Here is a 25,829-nt window from a genome sequence, read left to right as displayed (position 1 = left end):
AGGGACTGAAAACAGAAAAAAGACGGTGTTCTCCTGAGCAAGTAGATTAAGGTGTGGGCAACCGACCTGAAATTCCAAAGAGGGAAGTTTGCAAGTAGGGTAGGGATGATGGCAACACCAACTCACACCCTTTTAGATAACAGACCTGGGAAGAAGTTTACCCACAGGAAGGGACCTGGTTCTACAGGGAAAGCTAAAAGAAAGCTTATAGAAGGTAAAAATTGTGGAGAGTTAGAAAAAAGTCATCTACGTAGGCTGGATAAAATACCTGAAGGAGGGAGTTTGGCCAGGCGAAGAATAGCTCATTAAGGCACCAAAATGTTCACGGTGGCTCACTTCTTTATTTTTATCTTATTATATTGATGTTTTGAGATAGAGTGTCGCTCTGTCACCCAGGCTGCAGTGCAGTGGTGCAATCTTGGCTCACTGCAACCTCCGCCTCCCGGGTTCACGCCATTCTCCTGCCTCAGCCGTCCCAGTAGCTGGGACTACAGGCACCTGCCACCACGCCTGGCTAATTTTTTGTATTTTTACTAGAGATGGGGTTTCACCGTGTTAACCAGGATGGTCTCGATCTCCTGACCTCGTGATCCTCCTGCCTCAGCCTCCCAAAGTGCTGGGATTATAAGCGTGAACCACCATGCCTGGCCTCTACCTTCAAATATTTGAGGAGATTTTTTAAAAAATAAATATGGGAGAGCCATTCTGGCTGAGAAAATTCGATGTACAGTCTATGTTAACCATGTCTGTGGGGTCTATGGGATGCCTCCCTTCCCCCACCACCTGCATCATGATGCTATAAATAAGAAAACATTGCTGCCAGCCTAGGAAGCTCATCCTTGCTGGCTGGGATGGGGCACTATGGCAGGGAATCAGAAGAGTTCCACGGCGGGGAAGCAGGAGAGTTCCACGGTCAGGTCTGGGTGTTAGCATGATCCTTCCAGCTGTCTCAGGCTGTGGAGCTGACAGGAAAGCAGGGGGCTCCTACTTAATCCAGGGGAGATGAGGTGGTGGTGGTGCTGGGGAAGAAGCAGCTGGGAAAGGGCTGGTGACTGATGAGGGAGAGGAGGGAGAGGATCATTCCTCAATTCTTGGCTCCAGGCACTGAGTGGAGGATCCTAGGCACAAGCGGGGGCCATGACTGCTTTTTGAGATATAGTGAGTGGGAGGAGACTGGGAGAAAGGTGGCTCTCGCCACCCCTCTGGTCGTCACAGCTATCTTGAGCTTGTTTAGGTGAGGCCCAGCCCAAGTGACAGGCCTCAAAGCAGACCTGGCAAGTGTCCCTCCCATGGTGGAGCCCAGCCTGGCCCAGGCATGCCCTGAACCCCCCACTGTCGCATGCCCTGACCTCTCCAGTGGGATGTCCCTCCCAGCACAGGGTTAAAGTCCCTTGCTACCTGCTCCTGACCTTCATGTCCCCCTCTCCAGATATAGGGCCTGCTGGTTTCCAGGCCCAGACTGGAGGGAGACTCTTGGCTGCTGCTTGGGATCCCATGGTGACTGCCATTTTGATCTCCTTGAGAGCAGCTTGCTATGAGGCCTTGACCACAGTCCCAGCGCTCTTCAAAGAGGCCACCTAGCTCCAAAGATGACCCATTGTCCCCTCCCTTCCTCTCCTCCACCATCTATGGCAGCCAGGGCTCCAGAAAACAGAGTGTCCCTTTGTCCACTGCTGGGAGCCCAGAAAGATCTGGAGTCAGGCGGACCTTGGTCTGCATCTCAGACCTGCTACTCCCTTGCTGTGTGACCATGGGCAGATCACTTAACCTCTCTTAACCCTGGGATCCCCATATTTTGGTGGGATAATAAAAACTACCAATTCCTAGCCTTAACACATTAATGTGTACCCTAACACCTCCGCCACCATACACACACATACACACACACACAAATACAGCGGCATGGGAAGCTGCTGTGTACATGCCAGAGTCACCCAGGTTTGCTGGCATAATTTGTGATACCAGATGCTTGCTATGTCATTGAGCCTGGCCTCCTCAAGCCCTGGTCCCTCTGGTGAGTAGGGAGCCCAAAGCTCCAGTGTCCCAGCTTCAAGGCTGGGTGGTTTTGGCCTTAGTCTTCATTTTTTTTTCCTGAGTTGGAGTCTCACTCTGTCTGTCACCCAGGCTGGAGTGCAGTGGTGTGATCTCGGCTCACTGCAACCTCCATCTCCTGGGTTCAAGCGATTCTCCTGCCTCAGCCTCCTGAGTAGTTGGGACTACAGGCATGCGCCACCACAAGCAGCCCTTAACCCTCTTTTCTACCTGCCCAAGTCTCCTAGGGGGAAGTCCTCAAAAGAATCAGATTGTGGGTGGGAGCCAGGGCCTCAGGGCCTGCAGTTAGCTCCCTGGAACTGGAGCTGAGGAAGGGCTTGCCCTTTGATGAGGGGCTGGGCTGAAGGCTCTGGGCCAGGCCCACCTCTGACTGAAATGATGGGAAGCTGACAGGGGCGCAGAGGGACAGCTGAAAGTTTTTCTCCTTTCCTAGGAGTCTCTTGCAGCAGTGAGGTTGGGAGCCCAGGGCAGAAAAGGGGATGCCAAGGCAGGAAACTGGCCCAGTCCAATGCCTCCTCTTCAGCCAAATCCTTCCTGCCCTCCCTGGGCCACGCAATGGAAATAGACCCAGCCCACAGCTGCTCTTTCCTGGCTGTCCCATCCCCACCCCCAGCTGTCCCTCAGTTCTTCATCCATGAAGTAGGGTGACAAGACCTCTTTCCAAGGGTTGCCAGGAAGATTCACAGAAATGGCAAATATGGAATCATCTGGTATATTCCACACATACAGCAAAGTTTGGAAATAAACACACGTGCCCAGTGACCCTTCCTGAGCTCACAGGACAGCTTGACCCTCCTGCAGCTCTTTATCTGGTCACCACAGTAAGTCCTCAGGTCACCTCCATGAAAGTGAGAACCAAGCTTACCTGGAAAGACTCTGGAGACCAGATCAGCTCTATTCTGTCCTCTCTGTGTGGCCTTGGGCGAGTAACCAACCTCTTGGGGCCTCCACTGCTCAACTGTGAAATTGAGTTACCTTCCTCATTGGATGATTGAGGAAATTAAACAGGATGTGCCTAAAGTGCTCTGACCAGCGCTGATATTTGAAAAGTATTCAAAACTTGTTATTGTGATGAGGCTGACAACCGTGATGCTGCTGATGGTGACGATGGCGGTGGCGGTGGCGGTGATGAACCGGTACGAAGATGGGGAAGCGAGATTCTTCTCTGGCTCATCTAATTTCTATTCACCCCATTCTCTCCCTCTCTGGGGAGAGGATACCTCCCCAGTGCTGGAGAGTGGGGACCCTCAGTGGTACCCCTCACCTCACATAGCCCTGAAGCGGTCCTGTCCCTTTGCTGCAGCTTCGAGCCTCTGAGGACAGTGGACAGTGCAGCTTCCCTGGAGCCTCAGCCTCTGCTTGTTTCAGCCCCAAGCCCCTGCCATGCTGTGCTGCCTGATTCCCCCTCACATGCCTTTGCCTGCACAGGTTCCCCTGCCAGGAGCTCCTGGCTTCTCCATTCATGAGGATTTCAGATCTGCATGCTTATCAGGTGTTCCCAAACCCAACCCCTCCTCATCCCCACACCCTTGCTCCCCGTCCAGCAGCACATCTAAGCGCTTCCAGGTGTGAGAGGAAACCCAGCCCCACAGGCCCAGGCAGGCTGACTGGGGAGGCCTGGGCAGGCCTGGACCCCCCTCCCCTAGCCGTGGCCTTGTGACAAGGGTCAGCATTCTGCTCACGGCAAGGGTCAGGAATCATTCTGTGACAAGGATCCAGGCAGGGTCTGTGACAAGGATCAGAGTGTATGTTGTACTTGGGGTCAGGTTCAGACCATAACAAAAGGACTGAGCCCAAGAATGTCTGCTCTGATTTTGTCATCGGCGCAGGAGCCCTGAAGAGGCTTCTCCCTGCCCTGGGTGCCCCCACGGTGCCCTGGGTAACTGCGTCAGGGCAGCTGGAGCCTGACAGCACCAGGGTTGGTGGGAGTAGGGCTGAATTCTCTGCCCTGTTCCAAGCAGAGACAGCCAGGTCCCCGTGCTCCCAGCCTCAGCCTTTGTCCTTGCCCCTGCCCTCCACCCAGGCCGCAACGTGAGCCGCAGCTGCACGGACGAAGGCTGGACACACCTGGAGCCTGGCCCGTACCCCATTGCCTGTGGTTTGGATGACAAGGCAGCGAGTCTGGACGAGGTGGGCCTCACAGCTCCGCCACCCCACCTGCAGAGTTCCGGGGCCCACCTAGGCGACTTTGATCTCTCCCACCAAGGGGTGCAGTTGCTGTCTGTGTGGGAGCAGGACTCCTGGAGTTTGCCCTCCTCTAGCCTCCTCCGGGCCTGCCTTTCTGGGGTCCCAACCCTTGGCTCCCCCTGACAGGGTATGGGAGGAGGCTTTCCCACAGGAGGGGCCCCCAGAGCAGCAAAAGCTAAAGCAGCACCCCCAGGCTGGGCCGCCCCACTGCCTCATGGGAGTCTCACTTCAGCCCAGGAGTTGGCAGGACATGCAGACACCGCACCCCATCTCATCCAGAGGGGAAACAGAGGGGAAACAGAGGGGTTCCTGGAAGGAACCAGCCTTGGCTACCAAATAGCCAGTCAGGAACAGGGACAGAGCCTGTTGTTCTCAGTCCCAGGACAGATATCTGTCCCAGAGCAGTTAAAACGTAGGTGGCCTCTGTAAAGACTGGGGAACCTGGTAAGGACATTGATGGGGAGGCTGGAGTCCTCAGCTAGGAGCCCCTCACTGCTTTAGGGTGCAAATGCATGTATGTGTGTCTGTCTGCGATGACATCTGCCCCACCCTCAGGCGTCCTTCTCAGACGGGCTTTCACTCCACCCACCCCCAAGGGCAGCAATTTCTTCAGAGGCCTTTGAAGCCCACTGGAGCCATAGGCCCTCATTCCCTCTTAACCACTTGACTCTTCTCAGGCAGGCGTGGGAGGCAGAGAGGAAGGAGAGACTTGCCTAGTGGCTGTTGTGCTGCACTGCACCTGTGTCCATGGGGAAGGCATCAGGAGAGGGGACCAAGCAAGACACCCTCGGGGTCTAGCTTTGCCCTCCTCCCCAAGAAAGGCCAGACTGCCCTCATCCCACCGACCCCAACTCCCAAGAGTCCAAAATGGGACATTAGTGCCAGTGTCTTCTTTCACATCCTGCAACCTCTGCATGCTTCTCCTCCCTGCACAGAGACAGGGCCTCAAGGGGTGTCTGAAGGGCAAGCAGACCCGGCCCCTAGGGTGCCCAGCTCAGAGCTGGCACAGAAGGGAACCCGGGCACATGGCTGGAGACATGAAATTAACAAAAGGGACGTGCAAGGTCTTCATTCTCTCCCTCACCAACTTGTCCCTCGTAAAGACGCAAAGAGAGGGAGTACATTCATCCCCCACCCCACCCTAAGACACAGTCCTGCCCTGTCTGTGGAAACCAGGGCGCCAGGGGTCAGGGGATTGAAGAGCTCCGCTCAGCTGCTCTTGGGAGCCCCAGACCTCAGCCTGCTCATTTGCTGAGGCAGGGGTGGGCAGGTAGAGTGTGTAGGGCACCCCACCCCTGCCAATACCCCCTAGATGAGCCTCCCACCCCACCACCCAAGAGCCTCTCCCTGTCCCTTCAACAGCAGCAGACCATGTTCTACGGTTCTGTGAAGACCGGCTACACCATCGGTTACGGCCTGTCCCTCGCCACCCTTCTGGTCGCCACGGCTATCCTGAGCCTGTTCAGGTGAGGCCCAGCCCAAGTGACAGGCCTCAAAGCAGACCTGGCAAGTGTCCCTCCCACGGTGGAGCCCAGCATGGCGCAGGCATGCCCCGACCCCTCCATTGTCGCCCCCCAGCAGCACACAGTCCCCAGCTCCTCCAGGCCAGCTTCCCTTGGGAAAGGCAGAGGACCGAGCTGTTCCATGTGTTGCAACCTAGTCTCCCCTAGGATGGCCCTGCACTTGGGGACAGGGCGCCAGAGGGTGGGGTCTGCACACAGGAATGAGGTTTCTGGGGTCACACACGAGGCTGAGGCACTTGGGAGCCCAACTGCACAGGAAGATGGGGTACCTGGGGGTGGGGCTCGTAGTTCGGGATGGGCCCCCCCTTCAAGGCAGGGCCTGCCCTCTGGAGAACACATGCTCCCCTGCCCCACCCTTGCTCAGAGCATAGGACAGCATTGACTGGGGTGGGGATCCAAGGCCCCTTTGGCCTCCCAGATCTGCCCACCCCACGCAGGAAGCTCCACTGCACACGGAACTACATCCACATGCACCTCTTCATATCCTTCATCCTGAGAGCTGCTGCTGTCTTCATCAAAGACTTGGCCCTCTTCGACAGTGGGGAGTCAGACGGGTGCTCCGAGGGCTCGGTGAGGACCCTGGCCCTGGCCCACCTCCCTCAGTTTCGCCCTTATCTTTAGCCACCGCAATCTCCTCTTCTTCCCCTCTTTCTCCCTCTCCCTCCTCCCTCTTCCCTCCCATCCCACCCCTCAATCCAAGGATGGCCCAACCCCCACCCAACCCCACCTGGCAACTCCTCAAATCACACTCCCCTCTGGCAATAGAAGATGTTGTTGCTCATCCATCTGGGAGCTTACAGACCTGCCCCCGCCAGTGAGAAAAGCAGACGGGAAATGGGACACTTCATGGCCACAGCCCAGAGCCCCTGTACCACCTGTTGCTAACTTCCTATGTGGCCTTGGAGAACTTACAGCCTCAGTGTCCCCATCCGTGCAAGGACTTCCATTCCTTCCAACTCTGCCCTCTGTCACCTGCATAGCAAGGGCTCTGTTCACCATGCCATTTTTCCTACTCCCCGCATCCCCGTGCCACCTGGAGTGGGTCCAAACATATGCATTCCTCCTCTTTTGTTCTGATCCTGACATCAAGCTGGTTCTGGGCCTTCCTAAGGAAGAGAGGTAAAGGGAGCATCTAAGGAATTCATTGCCAGTCACTAAGGGAGCCATCTCCAAGGGATTCTGAGGGACCCTCTCTGAGTACCTCAAGCTTTGACAGAGAGCTTGAGACCAGCCCAGCCCCCACTCATTCCTTGTGGTCGGTATCTCCTTGCTTCATGCATGACCCCAGAGGCAGTGCATTATATCAGGGGTCAGCAGTACCTTCTCCCCAAAGAGTGAAATGATCATACTGGAATCTAGGCATTTCAACAAGGGGGAGAGAAAACCTAGGGGACCCACCTTGGCCATTCCCAGAGCTTCTCAGATGTTCTGTCCCAGAAGCCAAGTCAGACATGAGCAGTGCGAGCCACAGGACCTGAGGAGGAACCTGCTGCCTCCTGTGCACATGTTAAGGATAATTATGGAGACTGGCTTCCTGATTCATTACTGCAAAGCTTTTCTAAGACTAGAAGGAAGCACAGATAACTGTCCTGGTAAAGAGCTGAGCTATGGCCTGGCGTGGTGGCTCATGCCTGTAATCCCAGCACTTCTGGAGGCCGAGGCAGGCAGATCACGAGGTCAGGAGTTCAAGACCAGCCAGACCAACATGGTGAAACCCTGTCTCTACTAAAAATACAAAAAAAAATTAGCCGAGATTGCAATGAGCCGAGATCACGTCATTGCACTCCAGCCTGGGCAACAGAGCAAGACTCCATCTCAAAAAAAAAAAAAAAGAGAGCTGAGTTATTCTCCAAAAGCAAATGGGGGGAAGATGAGAAGGCAAGAACTGGAGGGACTGAAGTGAGACCTGAGGAAGGACTTTCCAACCAAAGGGAGTGGTGAGGGGGGCATTAGGGGAGGGGAGGCTTCTCTCTGAGGATCTCTCAAACCAAGGATACAGGAAGGAAGGGTGGGAACCAATGTTCTGGGTACAGGAGGAAGTGGAAGCCAGACAGTTTCCTGGTGGAGGGTGGCTTTAAGCCCTGGCTCACAGACATCTAGGCTTGATCTGAAATGGGGGACTTTCTGGGAGGGGACAGAAGGCCCAGAATACCTTCCAGTCATGCCAAGAGGGCCACCCAGAGGCCCACGATTGCCCTACTCATGGGTCTCCCTGACTCCTTCATGGTCCTCGTCTGCCTGAGAAACCCATTCTTCCACTAGGTCCTCTGAACCCCAGGAGGAATGGCCAACCCTCCCCTCTTCTCTTCTTCTTCATTTCTACTTCCTCATCTCCTACCCTCTTCTCAGTACCAGTCTCCCTCCACACTTCAATCTGAGCCCCACTCCATAGTCCACAGCCCTCCATCCCACCACACTCAGCAGACTCTTGCAAACTCAGGCAAGAATTCTCCCTCATACCTTCCAGCTACCTTCAATACAAATTGGCATTAGATGAATGAGTGGGTGGGGTGGGGGTGTGGATGGGCAGGTTGGTGGATGGCTAAGTAGGCAGCAGGATAAATGGGTAAAGTAAGGAAGATTGGACAGATGACGGGCAGAGGGGCAGGTAGGTAGATAGGTGGGTGGATGCACGAGTGGATTGATGGGTGGGTGCAGAGATGAATGGATGGGTAGATGACTGAGTGAGTTGGTAGATGAATGGAGAGATAGGTGAGTAGGTGGATGGACTGATAGATGGGAAGATGATAGATGATGGATGGATACACGGATAAAAGATGGATAAATTGATGAGTTGATAGTGAATGTCTAGTGGGTGAGTAGGTAAATAAATGGATACGTGGATAGGTGGGTGGATGATTGAATGAGCTTATGGGTAGATATATAGATGGGAAGATGAATAGATGAATTGATGGATGGATAATTAAAATCACCAGTTTATCCCAAAGTATCAGAGGATCTAAAATTAGGGAAAATGGGAAAACCAATGAGTACATTTTTAAGGGGATAATGCAAAACAACAAAGAAATTAAACTGTCTGCACTGCAACTATGTTTGTCCCCCCAGACATGGGTGTTGGCAGTCAAGGACCCTTGACGGCCCCAGTGAACCCTGTCTTTTCTCCTCCCCCTGCAGGTGGGCTGTAAGGCAGCCATGGTCTTTTTCCAATATTGCATCATGGCCAATTTCTTCTGGCTGCTGGTGGAGGGCCTCTATCTGTACACCCTGCTTGCCGTCTCCTTCTTCTCCGAGCGGAAGTACTTCTGGGGGTACATACTCATCGGCTGGGGTATGGTACCAGGGAGGGTTTCCAGGCTGGGGACAGAGGGGGCAAGGCCTGGAGAACTCCCTAGGGGAAGGGTGTCAAGCTGGCTTGCAGTCCTACATCTTGCTTAGCTGCAGGTCTTGCCTGCAAGAATATCAGCCAAGGGTCGAGAAAGTCCTCAAAATGTCTGAACCCAGGACAAGTCCCTCAGGCTGCAGCTGCACCTAGGGCTGACCTGTGGGACAGATTTTGTGAACATCTTTCCATTTCCCTTTAGCCCCCGAAATACACAGGGCCACTGCTAATCTATAGAGGGCCTCTGTCACAATTGGAAAGAGAATGTCCATCTAGGTAGACAGATCCCTTCAGGCATACAGCTTCACCCCCTCAGTGGAGAATCCCTCCGCGATGAACAACCTATGCAACCAAAGACAACAGCCTGACAACCCACCCTTTTCTCTCTCCCTCCCTCTCTCTGCTTTTCTCCGAAATCTCTCCTTCATGCCCTCTACCCCTGCTTCCTGTGCCCTCTCTGCTCTATCACTCTCCCTGGGCCTGACAGGGGTACCCAGCACATTCACCATAGTGTGGACTATCGCCAGGATCCATTTTGAGGATTATGGGTGAGCTGCTGCCCCACACACTCCCCCAGCCGCCATCACTTGGGCAGGCCCCTGGGTGGGATGATAATGCCATGTGGCCTTGGTGAGTGGACAAAAACCACAGCTCTCGGGCCAGAGGGGAGGCTGGAGGAGGACCTGGGGAGCAACTGACTCTGGGCCCGGGGTCGCTAAAGGGCTCAGGAGCAGAGCTGGGGACAACTGGGGGAGGTGCTGCTGACTCTCTCTCTGGCTGAGGACAGACCCTCTCATTCCTCCCCACACTCTGCTCAGGTGCTGGGACACCATCAACTCCTCACTGTGGTGGATCATAAAGGGCCCCATCCTCACCTCCATCTTGGTAAGGTACCCTCCCACCACCTGGAGATGGGAAAATAGGCCCAAAGGGCAGGCAACTTAGCCCAAGGTCACACAGGAAATTAGTATCTAGGTCAGAACTGAAACGTAGCTTCCTAATGCCCAATGCAGGATCATCTCCACCCCCGTCCCACCAGTTCTTCCTTGAGTGTAAGCGGATTGGGAGCACAGTCCTTAGGGATGTGAAGGAGGTAGAGTTCCTGGATGGCCTGCCCAAAGGGGAAGCGCCAGAGGAGAGGTAAGATAGAGAGAGGGGCAGCAAGACCCTGGGAAAGAAGACAGGCCAGCAGCCGAGGGGCCTGGACACCTCAGCCTTCCCACTCTGACTGCCTGAACTTGGGTCCTCACCCACTAGGTGAACTTCATACTGTTTATTTGCATCATCCGAATCCTGCTTCAGAAACTGCGGCCCCCAGATATCAGGAAGAGTGACAGCAGTCCATACTCGTGAGTGTGGGCCTAGTGCCTCAGCCCCCAGAACCTCCATCCCCATTTGAGTCCTCAAATCATCCCACATCTCCTTGAAGTCCTCCCACCTCAAACATCCAGAGTCACCAAAGAGCCATATTGTTCTTGCCCACTCCACCATGGCCTGGCTCAGCCCACCACCGTCCCCTGCTCCAGCCCCACCCTCACCAGGCTGCACTCAGAGCCCCACACATGCATCTCCTGCCCACACTCACCTAGCATCCTTCCCAGGTATGCATCTGCTGCCAATCCAGGGAGCTCAAGAGGACACTGATATCTTGTTCATACCATGTCCCTGGCATGTGCCTCGCATGGAAAAGGGGTGCAATCAACACATAGTAGACGCATGCCCTCGGGGAGACCCCAGTCTGCCAATGAGACAGCCATGTTCAGGACTCAGTATTCTTCAGTAATAATGATGACTCCTGCAGTTTACATGCCATGCACATGCTAAGGGATTTCCATGCATCATGTCATTTCATCCACACAGTGCCCTGTAAAATTATCCTTATTTTACAGAGAGGAAACTGACATACACTCCCTTCTCCTCGAGGGTTTTGGAGCATGTCACCATGGGCAGGGAGAAGCGGGCACAGTGTCCATGGACCAGGGCTTGGAAAGGTGTCAATACTGTTCCCCCGCTTAGGAGGACTGGAGGAAGAGGCAGGTTTTTTGAGGGAGCAACAAGGCTTGAAGACAGAGCTAAAGAAACATGAAACATGTGAAAAGCGAGGCTGTGGGAAGGCAGGTAGGATCTGCACGCCCACAGATGTAGGGTAGGAGATTGAGTATCAGTGCTATTCACACAAGACAAACCCGGGACGTCCCACAAGGCCTTCCAGCCCTGGGATTCTTCTCGGCCTGCCTTCTCTTTGCAGAGTCTGTGCTGTGGTTCTAAGATTCCTGGCTAGAATGTCACATGCTGCTGGATTTAGGATTCTATTCTGGAATCCTGTGATTCTCCCTGATGAGACTAAGACTCACATTCCTGGTGTGACCGCATTCTCTCCTGCCAGGTGTGTGGGCGGAGCTTCCCTTCCTGTCTGAGAAGGAAAGGCTCAGTGGGGGTCTGCAGTCTAAGGGGCAGCACATTGAGCCTGTGCACCCTCATCCTCTCCTTTGCCGATGGGACCTTATTTCCCCCAACTTACAATGGTACAAAAGGGCCTGAATCTGAGGCAAGCAGAGCTGGCCATGGTCAGGGCCAGGTCTGTGTGGTGAGACAGAAAGGAAACAGTTGTCAGCAGGCAGAAGGGGTGGGGGCAGTCGGAGATGAAGCTCCTCAAGGAGAGGCTGTCAGCTCCCACTCTCCACCTCCCCATAAGCCTTTGATTTAAAGAAAGCCTCCATCTGTTAGCCTCGGGTGCGTGGGATAGTTTTGCAGCCGAAGAGGCGTGGGCAGTGCTCAGGATCTTGGCGTGGCTGAGAACCAGGTCCAGGAAGGGGCGGGATGGGCAAGGCCAGCTCCTCTGCCCCCAGCTTGCTGTGGGACCTCAGGCCTTGGACTAGGCTTCCTTGGACTGACTGCTGAGACAGGAGAGACAGAGTCAGAGACCCTCCCTATCCACATCCCACCTCTCCTAGCCAGGGATCTACGGGCTCACACTGCGTGAATCAGCTATGAGGTCAGGTGGCTGGGAGGCCTGAACCAGGAAGAGCCCTGGACCATGGGAGGGGGATGAGCATTTAGAATGAATACTGACCGTACTGAGCATACAAGGCTGTGAAGGAGAATCTGGTCCTTCAGGGCACGCTGGGAGTATATGCAATCCCAGAGAAGCTGGCAACTTCTCGAGAAGCAGACACAGCAGAAAAAACACAGACAGAGGGTGATACTGATTAATTCTGGGTTGTCCCTGGTGATCAGGCATGAACTTGGGTCCCCATCACCCTCCCAAGTGGCCCTAGGCATATGTGGTCAGCACCCCAGTTAGAAAGACTTGCTTCCTAGTACGTCTTCTCTCATGGTCTCTCATGGATGCACTGTGCTTCATGGTACCCAAAACACTTCCAAGTTCATAGTGAGCCCCTGTTTCTATAATTTGACTATGTCAAGCATACACTTACTGCGTTATACAAATTGGAAAAACTGAGACCAGGAGAGGAAGAACCAGAATCTCTCGTTGCCTAAGAGATTTTCTACTGCTCTTGAGGGCTGAGAGCATCCTCTACTGCAATGATGAGGTAAGCCTCTCCCAGACCCAGGCAAAAGAACTCCCAATAGTGGATTTCAGCTAACATGTCTCTGTTAGCATCATTCTCACTGGACTCTCCTTTACTTCTTACCCTCCCTCCTCCAGAAGGGTGAGAATAGAGGGGGTTTCTTTCTCTCTCATGCTTCCCTCCAGGCCAGGAGCGCTGGGGGCAGAAGGGCAGAGGCACTGCAGCTGTGGAACAGGAACAGAGAAAGGCATAATATTTAGAGGAACCCACAGTCCATCCTCACACATCCTGGTCATTGTCCCCATCTTCTGTGCCTCCAGCTGCCCCCATGCCATGCCCTATCAAATCCACATGTGTGGACACACAGACCCATGGCCTGTCCCTCCCCTGTCTCCAGGAGGCTGGCCAGGTCCACACTTCTGCTGATCCCCCTGTTTGGAGTGCACTACATCATGTTCGCCTTCTTTCCTGACAATTTTAAGCCTGAAGTGAAGATGGTCTTTGAGCTCGTCGTGGGGTCTTTCCAGGTATGGGCTGTTGACTTAAGGCTACATTCTTCCCTGGCTTTTAAGGGAATTCAACCTGGAGTCTTGGCCCTTGCCACTGGATTCCAATCTTTTTACTGTAGTAAGTATTAGATAAGCACCTACTTTGTGCTTAGCTCTTTCCTTAACCAGGGGAACACAGGGGCTGGAGCCAGGGGAGGGGCAGGGCTGGGGGCTTCCTCTCTGTCTACCTCACTTTTCCTGCACTCTTCCTTCTCAGGGTTTTGTGGTGGCTATCCTCTACTGCTTCCTCAATGGTGAGGTAAGCCCCTCCCAGTCCTTGGTGCTCAGGCAATGGAACTCCCAGGACCAGGGTCCAGAAACACTGGTGGGATATGTGCAGAGCAAGGACGGGTTAAACCTTGCTACTACACGTATGGTCCTCAAACTAGTAGCACTGGTGTCACCTAGGCCCTTGTTAAAAATGCACACCTCTGGGACCACCCCAGACCTGCTAGCTTAGAATCTGCATTTTAATAATTATTTAAACAAACAAACAAACAAACAGGTTTTTACTAAACCCCAGGGGGATTCCTGTGCACAACAGAGTTTGAGAAACACCTAGTTAAGTGGCTGTGTGCAGTGAATGGGGAGGGGTAAGGCTTCCAATGAAGGTTGAGTTGCTGTGGAGCTCTGGTTACTATACACAAAAACCCACTCAAGTGAGCTGGAGACCCAGCATGGGAAGAATTGGGGTACAGGCACCCCTAGGCAGCGTATCCCTCTCTCTCCCTGGACTGTATTCTCGGATCCTCTCTGCCTCTCACCTCCTACCATTCCAAGGCTTCATTTTGAACCTGGCCTCAACCCAGCCCCAAGTGTGCACCGCCCGAGGCAGCATCGGGGTCTCTCCATTTTGATTTCCTGAAGAGGATAACACTGGCTAGTTCAGAACCCTAAGTCCAGGGCAGCCCAATCAGCAGTGGAAGAGGCTCCACAGCAGCGGATCTGACCACCTTCCCCTCTCCTAGGTGCAGGCGGAGCTGAGGCGGAAGTGGCGGCGCTGGCACCTGCAGGGCGTCCTGGGCTGGAACCCCAAATACAGGCACCCGTCGGGAGGCAGCAACAGCGCCACGTGCAGCACGCAGGTCTCCATGCTGACCCGCGTCAGCCCCGGTGCCCGCCGCTCCTCCAGCTTCCAAGCCGAAGTCTCCCTGGTCTGACCACCAGGATCCCAGGGGCCCAAGGCGGCCCCTCCCGCCCCTTCCCACTCACCCCGGCAGACGCCGGGGACAGAGGCCTGCCCGGGCGCGGCCAGCCCCGGCCCCGGGCTCGGAGGCTGCCCCCCGGCCCCCTGGTCTCTGGTCCGGACACTCCTAGAGCACGCAGCCCTAGCGCCTGCCTGGAGCGTTTCTGGCAAGTAAGAGAGATGGGAGCTCCTCTCCTGGAAGATTGCAGGTGGAACTCAGTCATCAGACTCCTCCAAAAGCCCCCTGCGCCAATCAAGGGCAAAAAGTCTACATACTTTCATCCTGACTCCGCCCCCTGCTAGCTCTTCTGCGCAATCGGAGGAAAGCAACCGGTGATCCTCAAACAACGCCGGTGTGATCTGAGGGCAGAAAGGTTCTGCCCCGGAAGGTCACCAGCACCAACACCACGGCAGTGCCTGAAATTTCACCATTGCTGTCAAGTTCCTTTGGGTTAAGCATTACCACTCAGGCATTTTACTAAAGATGCAGCTCACTACCCCCCTTCTCTCTTACACTTAACTACCAGCTCCTCAAAGTGGGTTATTCTGGAGTTTTCGTTTGGGGACCACAGTTGTCTTAGTGGTTCCCCACCGAAGTGGAGTGGCCCCAGGGTCAGTCTCGTGGGAGGACGATGCAACCCAAGGACTGAGGGACTCTGAAACCTCTGGGAAATGAGGAGGCAGCCACCAGCAAATGCGAGGTCTCAGACTAAGCCTACCTGCTCTGCAAGTCTCAGTGGCTTCATCTGTCAAGTGGGATCTGTCACACCAGCCATACCCATCCCTCAAGAGCTGCCCTCCTTGTCCACCAACCTATGTGCCAACTGTTGTTAACTAGGCTTGGAGATGTGCACCCATGGGCTCTGACAGAGAGCAAATACCTCACCCTGCTACACATATAGGATTTGAACTCAAATCTGGCTGATAGGAAAATGAAAGCACAGACTCTTACTGCTAACTTTTGTGTATTGTAACCAGCCGGATCCTCTTGGTTATTTGTTTACCACATATATTATTAATACCATTATCCCTAAATCTCCCTTCCCACCCCACCCTCCCTGGAGTGTGGCTGAGGAGGCCTCCAGCCCATGTATCATCTGGACAGGAGCCTGCTGGTCACAGCCTCCTCTGTCTGCCCTTCACCCTGGTGGCCACTCAGCTTCCTACCCACACCTCCCTCAGAAGATCCCCTCAGGACTGCAACAGGCTTGTGCAACAATAAATGTTGGCTTGGTCTGGCTTGGTTCCCCTGGTGGTTGATGTTCTCATATGGCCTAAAATGGGACCAGCTTCCAACTTGGAGCCATCTTCCCCAACCCAAAGGATGGGTGATCTAATACATTACTGAAACCAGATGCCTCCATTCTTTTGGCTTTTGACAGAAATCCATATTTTCATATGAGGCATTCACAGTTCTAAGGGCCCAAAGCAGCTGGCAGAGCTGCCCAGAGTCCCAGAAATTGTTGAGTGTGAGTGTTTCACAGGCCGCAGTCATTCCTGCAAACAAGGGTCTAGGATGACCATGTTGCAATTACCCAGGGCTCAGCCAAGAGGAGCTAGGTAGTGTACAAAACAAATGTCACCAACACAAGTCGAGTGAGCAGAGACAATATGCCACCAATAAAAAGGTTTAGACACAGAGGCAGTAGGGCAAATAACATCAGTCAGCAAGAGATGTCTCCAAAGCCGTTGCCCATGCTGACCTCCTTGGGTCCCACCTCCTGCAAACTTGCTAGAGGAGCAGGAGAGGGATGTCAAGCTGGTAAAATGTGGTCAGAATGGGCTGATGAAGGCTCAGATCTGCCTGCCCAGCTTCTTCAATGCCTTGTCTGAGCCAGTACCATCCCAGGACCCATCATCAATGACAGTTCCAACCAGCATCCTCAGAGGCCAAAGTCAGGGGTGTTCAGGTCGGAATAGAAGTGACTGTGAGCCATGGGCAGAAGCACCTCCAGGGAAATGCTCTTTGATCAGTTGCCCAGCATATCCAGGAGTGGCACGGTCTCTCCATCTAGATTCACACTCCATGCCCTGCCCTGTGCATGGTCAGTCATAAGACTGAGAAGGAGGCATTGTCCCTAACCTTGACCTCAGGTATCCCCAGGACTGCTAGAGAGAACATTCTCAGTAGCCCCCACCCCTGCCCAGACCAACAGTGGTGAACACCTATGAGGTATTGGTGGTAGAGAGCTGAGCTGGGGCATCTAGAACTTGTTTCATTCTTCCCTGAGCATCTTCTTCTTCCTTTTTTTTTTTTTTTTTTTTTTTTTTTTGAGATGGAGTCTCACTCTGTCACCCAGGCTGGAGTGCAGTGGTGTGATCTTGGCTCATTGCGACCTCCACCTCTCAGGTTCAAGCAATTCTCCTGCCTCAGCCTCCTAAGTAGCTGGGACTACACGCTTACACCATCACACCTGGCTCATTTTTGTATTTTTAGTAGAGATGGGGTTTTGCCATGTTGGCCAGGCTAGTCTCGAACTCTGGACCTCAGGTGATCCGCCCACGTCGGCCTCCCAAAGTGCTGGAATTACAGGTGTGAGCCACTGCACCCAGTCTGCTGACCCTGAGCATCTTGCATTCCCGCCACTCCAAGGCACAGGAGTTGAGAGATAGGGGACAACCTGTCCATGTTCCCCTCACCCAACTGGGGCATGTCTCTCTCTCTCTCTCTGTCTCTCTCTCCCCCTCCCTCTTTCTCTCTCTGTCTCTCTGGATTCCCTCCTCCCACTCCCTACTTGGTGCCTCTCTGAACTGCTTCCAGAGACGTTGTCCACCCCATACTTCTCAATAAGGTCCAGAAGACCCAGCCCTTGTCATTTAATCCCAATTCTGCTTCAGACTTTCTCAGAGATCATGGGCAGGTCTCCTGAGTATGAATCTCTCAATCCACCTGCCCAATAGGGAGGGTTCTAGATGACTTTGCTTAGCTCCTGGCTAAGGCACAGGTGGCTAATGAGGAGGGGCTGCCCAGAGCCGTCTGCCACCCACTCTGCCCCTCTGGGCTCAGAGGGAGGACAGCAGCTGGTGGGAGGAGCCCCAAGCAGTTGGGGGCTGAGGCATACACAGAGGATGGAGGCTGTGCAGAAAACAAGGTCAGAGACCTGGCAGGACTCCTTGAGAGATGAACTCAGGCCAGTAGAAGAAAGGAGAAGGGAGAGGGGGGACAGAAATGCAGAGGAAAGGGCAGCACCTTGCCTTCCAGGTTAGGACCCTATAGACTGCCTGCGCTGTGTGAAGGCTGAGAGGCGCCCCGACACCACACTGTACCTGTCCCACCCACCACAGTCCCTGATATCCTCCGTATTCGTGTGTCATGGCTTTGGGGTAAGGCAGACAGCCTGGGTAGGGGACCAGTTGTCAGCCAAGAGGGTGGAGAGTGAATGAAGCAGAGAGCCAAGAAGTGGGCAACAAAAGGGAGGACGTAGGTGGGGCCCTGCTCAGAGAGGCTATTGGGAAGGGCAAAGCTTAGTGATGAGCATTTAAGTATGGTGAGAAGCCGAAACACAGTCTCCCAGGCCGGAACAACCGTGGAGTAATGGGGTTGGCCACAAGCAGGACTTTTCCTGGTCCCCTGCTTCTCCCCCTGCCCCGCCTGCTCCCAGGTCCCTGGCCAGGTACCTGTGGGGCCAGGCCAACTCATCTCTATCGCCCCCTGGTGGATGCTTTAAGGACTTCACTAAGGTTAGGCTTAGTGCCCAAACACCTGGGTGGAGGCCCATTCCTAGGAGGCCAGGTGACCCAGAGGGAGGGCCTCTCTCCTGAGTGCCACGCAGAGTGAGATACAAGAGGGAGGAGGCAGTGAGGCGGTGAGGCCACAGGACTGATTCTCAAGCTTTAGTCTGAAATTAAGGTGACCCAGGGCCTGGCCCTTAGACCCAGGCCACTGACCTCTGCTGCACACAAACCCTGCCGCAGACCCAGCTGTAACCCCCGGTAGAGCCCAGCCTCTGACTGGCCACAGGCTGGACCCTAGCCACTGACTGAGCCCTAAGCCCAGTCCCTGAGGGCAAAGCCCAGTTGACTCATGTGGGTACCTCCTGGAAAGACAAGGACAAGGAGCACCCCACCATCCCCATGCAGAGAGCCACCATCCCCTCCACAGCAGAGGCCACCATCTGGGTGATTCCTGCCACTCCAGGGCACAGGCTGCCCAAGGAGGGTGGCCAGTTTGCCAGCAGGATGGATAGGGGACAGTGTCTCAGGTGAGGCAACATCGAGGTGGTCTCTGAGGGCTAGGTACGGGTCTCTGGGTCCCAAGGGAACATGATGGGTGCCAGGGATACCTGAATGCTAGAGGGCAGGCATAGGGGTCCTTTCCAGCAGGAGCACAGTGGAGGCTTCCTAAGTGAGGCCGAGGGGATGATGGAGGGTTTGGGGCAGGCCACTCTGGCTACTGAGAAGAGCCCAAGGGGCAAGCTGGGAAAAGCTGTCAGTTCCCCATCCAGGTGAGGAGGAGGAGGGCTGGGGAAATGATGACCTGGTTTGGGACATGCTGAATGTAATGTCTGCAGGACATCTGGGAAGAAGCTCCAAGGCTATTGGAATCAGGACCTAAAGTGAAACAGAGGTCGGGTGGCAGGTGGGGACGCAGGGCAGCCCCCTTGGGGAGGGGTGTGGGGGGAGTGTATATCCCTAGGGACCCCCATCTGTTCTGCTGGCAGGGGTGGGGTGAAGAGTCAGAATCAGCCCCTCCATTCTCACCGCTCGCCCAGGGTCTATTTTAATGAACAATGACCCAGCCTCCCCCAATGTGGGAACAGGAACTGCTCTTATCTCTCCCGGGGGAGGGGGCCGGAGCCACAGCTGGCAGTCATTAAACACCCCAATCAGGCCAGGGATGGCCAAGATATTAATAGGCAGGAGCCAGTGACCCTGGAGACACAGCCTCCCAGGAAGAGGGACAGTAACCCCAGCAGGCTATGGGGATGAGGAAGATAGGTCAGAAGGCCACCCTGGCAATGCCCCAGCCTCTACACAGGACAGACGGGGTAACCAAAGGCCATAGAAGGGAAAGGACATGTTTGAGTCACCAGGAAAGTCACTGATAGAGCCTGGCCTTGAACCCGGTTCTCTAAACCCCAGAGCCCTGCCTCTTCCATTACACACATCATCATAGCTGAGACCATTTGGGGTGTCCTGTGTGGAAACACATGAAGAGCAGGCCTAATCAGTGACGCTGGCTCTTTGTTTAAAATCTTGATATTTTGCTCATTATTATGTTTTGCATTAATTTTTATATTTAAAAAATACTAGATTAAAATATTATCTTGATCACTGATGTTTTTTCCCACCCCTTTCAATTTTGCACCTGAAGCAAGTACCTTGCTTGCCTCACTCTAATCTCAGCCCAGCTCCTGTTGTTCCCAGCATCCCCGTGTCCCGGGATATCAGCATGGAAGAAACTCTGGAGAGCTCCAGACTGGTCTTTATGTGGCTCAGAGGGAAAGGATCCTGTCAGGGTGATGTCTACTAGAAGGAGGCAGCTCCAGAGCAAATTCAGTGGCTCAGCAATGTCACCGCAGATCTAGGTATTTTCTGTCTGTCCACTCTTCCATCTCAGTATGTGGACTTTCATCCTCAGACTTATCCCCTCATGACTGCACGATAGCTGTTGCTGCTCAAGCATCATGTTCCCAAAGAACCCCATCCACCGGCAGAGAGAAGAATTTCCTCTATATGTCTCCTTTTATCAGGGACGATCATCTACCCCAGGACCCACCTTTCGCACACTCTCTTCAGGCCAGGATTAGGTCACACACCCAAACCACAGCTGCAAAGATTGGTGAGGGTTCTATAAGGGAAGCTGATCTGCTGAGAAATAAATGGGGATGGCTACTGAGTAGGTAACCAACAGAGTCCGATTCTCAGTCTCTTTTTGGATGTTTCTTGGGATAAATGTGTGATCTTTCCTATTCCTCCACCTGAGCCTGGTGGTGCAGTATATGGGGGAGGTGAAAGATCCAAATCAGTCATGCTTCAGTGTAAGAGACAGAAAACATTCCACGTGTTTTGTACAGAAAGAGATTGAGTGTAGGGAATTAAATATAGGAAGGCTTGGAGGGCTGGAAGTTTGGGTGCACATCTATCCATGGTCACACTATTGCAGCTGCCACCTTGCCGAACATTACTGCCAATATCTCAGTTGCACATCCATTAAAGCTGGTGACAAGAAAGCAGAAGGAACATAGTGTACTGTTGCTGTAGAAAACTCAGGTCTGCCATATCCCACCCCTCAACCACCACGCTGCAGGAAACATGGCCTTTACTTCTCTCTGCTTCCCAACCGTCTTGGGGGTGCTTCCCTCTGGCAGAGCCTAAGTTGCATCAAATTCCTAGCAGTGAGGGAATTCTGGAAAGGGAGCCTTGAGCCTTCCAACCCCAACAAAGCAGGGGAACATGGAAGGGGCTAGAGAAGAGGCTGAGTGCCATAGATAATTTCTAGCACAGCAGCTCAGGTGGCATTGTAGCCCAAGTCCCCAGAAAGCAGAGCCTGAGACAAGGGCCTGTGACCAGGAAACAGAAGGGTGAAATGGGGAAGTGAGAAAAGCCAATATAAAGGCAAGTTACCAGCCCGAGCAACACAGTGAGACCCCATCTCTGCAAAAACATTAAAAAATAAAAAATTAGCCAGGTGTGGTGGTGCATGCCTGTAGTCCTAGCTACTTGGGAGGCTGAAGTGAGAGGAACACTTGAGCCCAGGAAGTTGAGGCTGTAGGGAGCCATGATAATGCCACCGCACCCCAGTCTGGTGACAGACCAAGACCCTGTCTGACGAAAAAGGTGAGCGCTGAGCACTACTGGGGCAACAGGACTCAATTCACTGGGACCCTCTGCAAGGCTGGCAGAACATGCCCAGAATTGTCCTCCTGAGGGACAGAGAAGGAAAGCATTAACCACCGGCTCCCAGTATCTGTTGCTCAAGGTTTGCCCACGTCAATCCCTCACTCTTCCAGGCTTGACAGGCATGAACAAGAAGCAGGTTCCTGCAGGCATTCCCTCACATAATCAGAGGAGATCCAGGGCAGAAAGGGCCAGCTATGTGGTAGAGATGGGGTGAGGAGCTGTCAGATCCCCCGCCTCTGCCAGGAAGCTGGCCAAGGTGGCCAATAGGGAATGAAGCAGAGGACCCAACACAGGTGGCCTCCTGGGGCAGAGAACAGGAGCCCCACGCAAAGGTCCTTGTGCACTAAGGTCTGCATGGACACTCACTGGCCCTGCTGCTAAGGTGTTTGGCTGGGGTACTCATAGCTGCTCTCTTGGCTGCAGCCCCAGGGTCTACTCCAGCTGACTTAGCCCCACTGAGGCTCACTCTGGCCCCTCACACCCCTCCAGGCTCAGCCACACCATCATCCAGCCTTGGATGTGAGCTTCCCCGCTCCATGGCCTCTGTGGCAGACTCACTTCACCATTCACCATGGTAGCACCATGACAGACCCACCAGTTCCAACTCCTCCAGCTTCCTCATGCCCCAGGGAGCGTGCAAGAACTTCTGGGTCCCTTCCAGGCCTCTGGGAGCTGAGGGTAGCTTGGTGGTGTTCACTCAGATCTACTTGGCGTTAAATCTGTAGCTCCACCATTTTATCTAGGAGGGCCACTTAAGGGGCACAGGTTGCTTGGAGGACTGACTTCCTAACAGAGTGGGACACAAACACCCTCTGTTTTCAGGTTACAATGTGTCCCCTCAATATTTCCTAGGTAATGAGACCAGGGGGGCTTTCCTCCCTTCCTTCCATCCTCACTTCCTCCTTGCAGAGATAATATACCCCTCATCCACCTTTCCCCAGGTCATAATGGTGGAGGGCTTCAGAGGGATATAACCTCAGGGGTCAGCTAATGAGAATGGTATCTGTTTCATGTTTTCAAAATATTACCGTCGTATTTTCATTCAGCAAATAATTACTGTGTGCACAGTTCTAGACACCGAGGACGCAGTGGTGAACATGGCAGAGCCCTTGCCCTCATGGAACTGACTTTCTAATGGTGGAGACAGATAGTAAATGAGAAAAGTTACAGAAAAAGAAGGCAGGATGAGGGTTAGAGTGAGGGGGTGCTCTGTTAGTTGGCGTGGCCAGAGAGGCTTACAGCGGGGCAAGAGCAGGCCATTCCCCTCCCTGATGATCAGAGGAATTTAAACCATACGCATCAGAGCTGGGGCTCGGAGATCTTGCAGTCCAGGTCGAAACATCCAGTTCCCTGCCTCTGCAGAAGCAGCCTGGACAGTAGCTGAGGAGAGCCAGGCGGCCTGGGGCCTCAGCAGGGTCTGAACTCCCCTAGGCAGGGGCTCAAAGACTGGCCAAGCGGTAAGTAGAGGATGCCTGGCTGGACATGGTGAGGCTTGTTTCTTAGGTCCCTCATTGCAGCAGTGACCCAGGCCCACAGACTCCATCTGGACGTGGAGATCCCCCCACCCCGCCCCCAGTTCAATGTCCTCGGTGCCAAGTGACACAGAACAAGCAGCTCTTGAAAAGACTAATATTTACTCTTCAAACGGGAGCTGGCACAGGCTGTTTCCTGCAACTGGCGTCTGACTCGCCCTGTGGGATGGACACAACAGGAGGCACTCTGGGAGACAGGCAAATGTCCCCTCGGACGCCAGCATTCTGGATGAGACGATGTCTGTGAGATGGGGACACCATGTTCCAAGGTTCCATCAGACGCATCTCGTTTCTGCCTGCACACCTCACAGTGGAGAGCTCGTTGCCTCTCCAGCCCCTGCTGGACAGCTCTGTGAGAAAGTTCATTCCAATGCTGGCCCTGTGTTCCTGGCCCCCGCCCTTGCTCTGATCCCTGGGGCCTCAGGAAATGCGCCCGGAATAACCCCCAGGGCAGTGGTGGTCCTGGTCACCTTTATTCCTCCCACCCCCACCCGCCTCTGGCTTCACTTCCCCAGGCCCACACTCGGGGCTCTGTGGCCAGAACAGGCTATTTCTGGGGTAGGAGGAAGAAATTGCCTTGAGGGCACCTCTGTCCCCCTGCAGCTGTGTTCCTTGTCCTCATGAGAGCCCTTCAGCTGAGTGCCTCATATGGGAAAGTCTTGGCCAGGAAACTGCTGGTCAGATGGCTCAAATATGGGGAGGAGAGTCCCTAGTGGCTTGGCGGTCAGAGCCAGCTCCCCCTGCCCACTTTCCCCTCTGGAGTCTCTCCTCTCTGCTCCAAGCTCCTCATGGCTTCCAGAGCCCTCCCAGACCAATATAACCCCAGGCTTCAGTTTCCCCGCCCCCACCCCCCACCACTGCAGCCCTGGAGGCTCAAACACTCTGGCAGCATATGGGGCTTTACAGCCCCCAAAGGTCAGCCTTCTCAACCTCGTCATGTCAACTGCAGGGCTGGGCACGGCCAGGACAAGATCTCCCAGGGGGCATGCAGGCCCACCCCATTCTCCCAGAGCTCTCAGAACTGACTGCTGACTCAAGCAACCCTCTTTTTAAAACAATTCCTTATTATCCCTATACCTAACTCCCAAGCTCCTGGTCCCTTGTAAGAAGCCATTCAAGTGTATTTAACATGTATCTTTTTGCATGTATCCTCACAAAATATTTTATCGTCTTGTATGCATATATTTCTTATATAACAGTCATTTTTCACTCAGCTCTAAGTTTTCAGGATTCATCCATGTGACGTTGCATCTAAATCTGGTACATCTGCCTGCATCGTGATGCTCCGTGGTATGCCTGCACACTTTCTTTCCATGATGGATACATAGATTGCTTTCCACCAACACCAGTAAGTCTTCAATGAATGTGTCCCCTTAAGGATCTGTATAAGAATTTTCCTGGGACAAATAACCAGAAGTCAAATTTCCACTTCACAAGGTGTGCACTCTTAACTTGGGTAAGTAGGCTGTATTCGTTTGTTAAGGCTGCTCTAACAAAGTACCACAGTCCGGGTGGTTTAAGCAGACATTTATTTTCTCATGGGTTGGGACTTCAATATGTGAACTTCGGGGAAACAGAATTCAGCTGTTAACAGTGGCATGGCTCTGCAGATCAGTTGTGCCTCTCTACTCACTGCCACCTCGCACGAAGTCCTATATCTCCATATTCCCTTCTGCACTTGGTGCCATCCAGCTCTGCAAGATTTGCCAAACTCATAGGTGTGAGGTGATGTCTTATTATTGTTTCAATGTGTATTAATGATTTAAAATCTCTTCATATGCTTATTAGCTTTTTAGGTTTTATCTTCTGTTAATTGTCTGCACATTTTCTATTGGGATTGCTCTTTCTTGCTGATTTACAGGAGTTTCTTCTGTGTTATTAATCCCTTAGTGGTTTCTGGCATCATAAATATCTCCTCCCATTCTTTTAACTTTGCCCATGGAATCCTTATTTGTGTATAGTCAAATTCATCAATCATTTTTGCTTTAAGGCAGTCCTTTTCCACCACAAGCCACAAAGATAATCTTCAAGTTCTTCAACGTATTCCATAGATTTTGCTGTCCACATTTGACTTAAGAAGTCCTTTTCCGCCACAAGCCACAAAGATAATCTTCAAGTTCTTCAACGTATTCCACAGAATTTGCTGACCACATTTGATCCCAGCAACATCTTTGTGCTGACTCAGCAGAGCCAAGTGGGCTCCTTAGAGCCTCTCCTCTACTAGCACTGCCCAAAGATGCTTGGCAGCTGTCAGGTAGCACTTCTGCTACCTGGCACCCTTCAAGGGGTAGGCCCCAAGAAAAAAGAAGGCAACTCACCAGCTAGAACTTCTCATCCAGCCCTCCTGGCATAGAAGGAACACTTTCATGGGCCAGAATCTCCTTCTATTCTTTGTGGGTACTGCCAAGTGGGGGACAGACACTTGTTTCCTGCTCAGTGGAAACAGAGCTCCGAACTTTACTGTCACTGGCTCCCTAGAACAAGCCTCAGCTTCCCAACCTGAGCAAAAAGGTGGTTGAAGCAGATGGTGTCTGAAAACTACCAACTTCCAAATCCCAGCACCCAATAACTCAGATGTTTATTTTGGCAGTCACTGCCTTCCTCCAAAAGATTCTGACTTAGGACAGATGGTGCAGAGACTCTTGGAGAGTGAATTCCCCAATGTGTTTAGAGGATGGTCAGGAGAGGATAGTGCATTTGCTTCCTTTCTGGGAATTTTATTAGCTGCTATAGGAACGGCCTTTGCAAAAGGCCACCTTCCCTTGTCTGGAAACCTGAGGAGGTGGCCAGCAGCTGTGCCCCCTGGTGGCCATTCTGTGGTCAGGCTGGTCCTGGGAGATGAAATTTCACCTTCCCAGTAGACAAGAGCCCAAAACACAGAGCAGGGAAAGTGCCTGCTGCACACAGCAGGACAGGGGCAGAGCCTGCGAAGTGGGGAGGCCTCCCAGCCCCCAGGGCATTGTTGTGACTGCTATTTTGGTTGGGAATTAGTGCTCAAGACTATTTGAGCCCTTGCACCTGTCTAGGCCTCACTGGACATGACCTTTCACTTCTCTCAACAACCCCCTCCCATTACGTCAGGCCC

General features: G+C 53.4%; 1 protein-coding gene across 4 annotated transcripts in view; it reads left to right on the top strand.

Moving 5' to 3' along the window:
* VIPR1 (vasoactive intestinal peptide receptor 1) overlaps window positions 1–15,609 on the top strand; it is a 34,471-nt gene extending 18,862 nt beyond the window's left edge. The window contains exons 4-14 of one of the 4 annotated variants that reach the window (XM_023231654.2): window positions 4,076–4,182; window positions 5,602–5,705; window positions 6,200–6,332; window positions 8,898–9,051; window positions 9,590–9,650; window positions 9,921–9,987; window positions 10,360–10,451; window positions 11,351–11,488; window positions 13,033–13,162; window positions 13,401–13,442; window positions 14,152–14,668. In XM_023231654.2, the coding sequence (XP_023087422.1) occupies window positions 4,076–4,182; window positions 5,602–5,705; window positions 6,200–6,332; window positions 8,898–9,051; window positions 9,590–9,650; window positions 9,921–9,987; window positions 10,360–10,451; window positions 11,351–11,488; window positions 13,033–13,162; window positions 13,401–13,442; window positions 14,152–14,343 (1,220 nt within the window). In that variant the 3' untranslated portion in view covers window positions 14,344–14,668. Of the gene's footprint in view, window positions 1–4,075; window positions 4,183–5,601; window positions 5,706–6,199; window positions 6,333–8,897; window positions 9,052–9,589; window positions 9,651–9,920; window positions 9,988–10,359; window positions 10,452–11,350; window positions 11,489–13,032; window positions 13,163–13,400; window positions 13,443–14,151 lie in introns of all 4 variants that reach the window. The other 3 variants (XM_023231655.2, XM_023231656.2, XM_023231657.2) reach the window with 3 other exon arrangements.
* Window positions 15,610–25,829: the final 10,220 nt, after the last annotated feature.

Source organism: Piliocolobus tephrosceles, chromosome 2, assembly GCF_002776525.5.
Source record: "Piliocolobus tephrosceles isolate RC106 chromosome 2, ASM277652v3, whole genome shotgun sequence".
Taxonomy (NCBI): Eukaryota; Metazoa; Chordata; class Mammalia; order Primates; family Cercopithecidae; genus Piliocolobus; species Piliocolobus tephrosceles.
The sequence above is the reverse complement of the archived record's forward strand: the minus strand, read 5'-3'. Positions and strand labels throughout refer to the sequence as shown.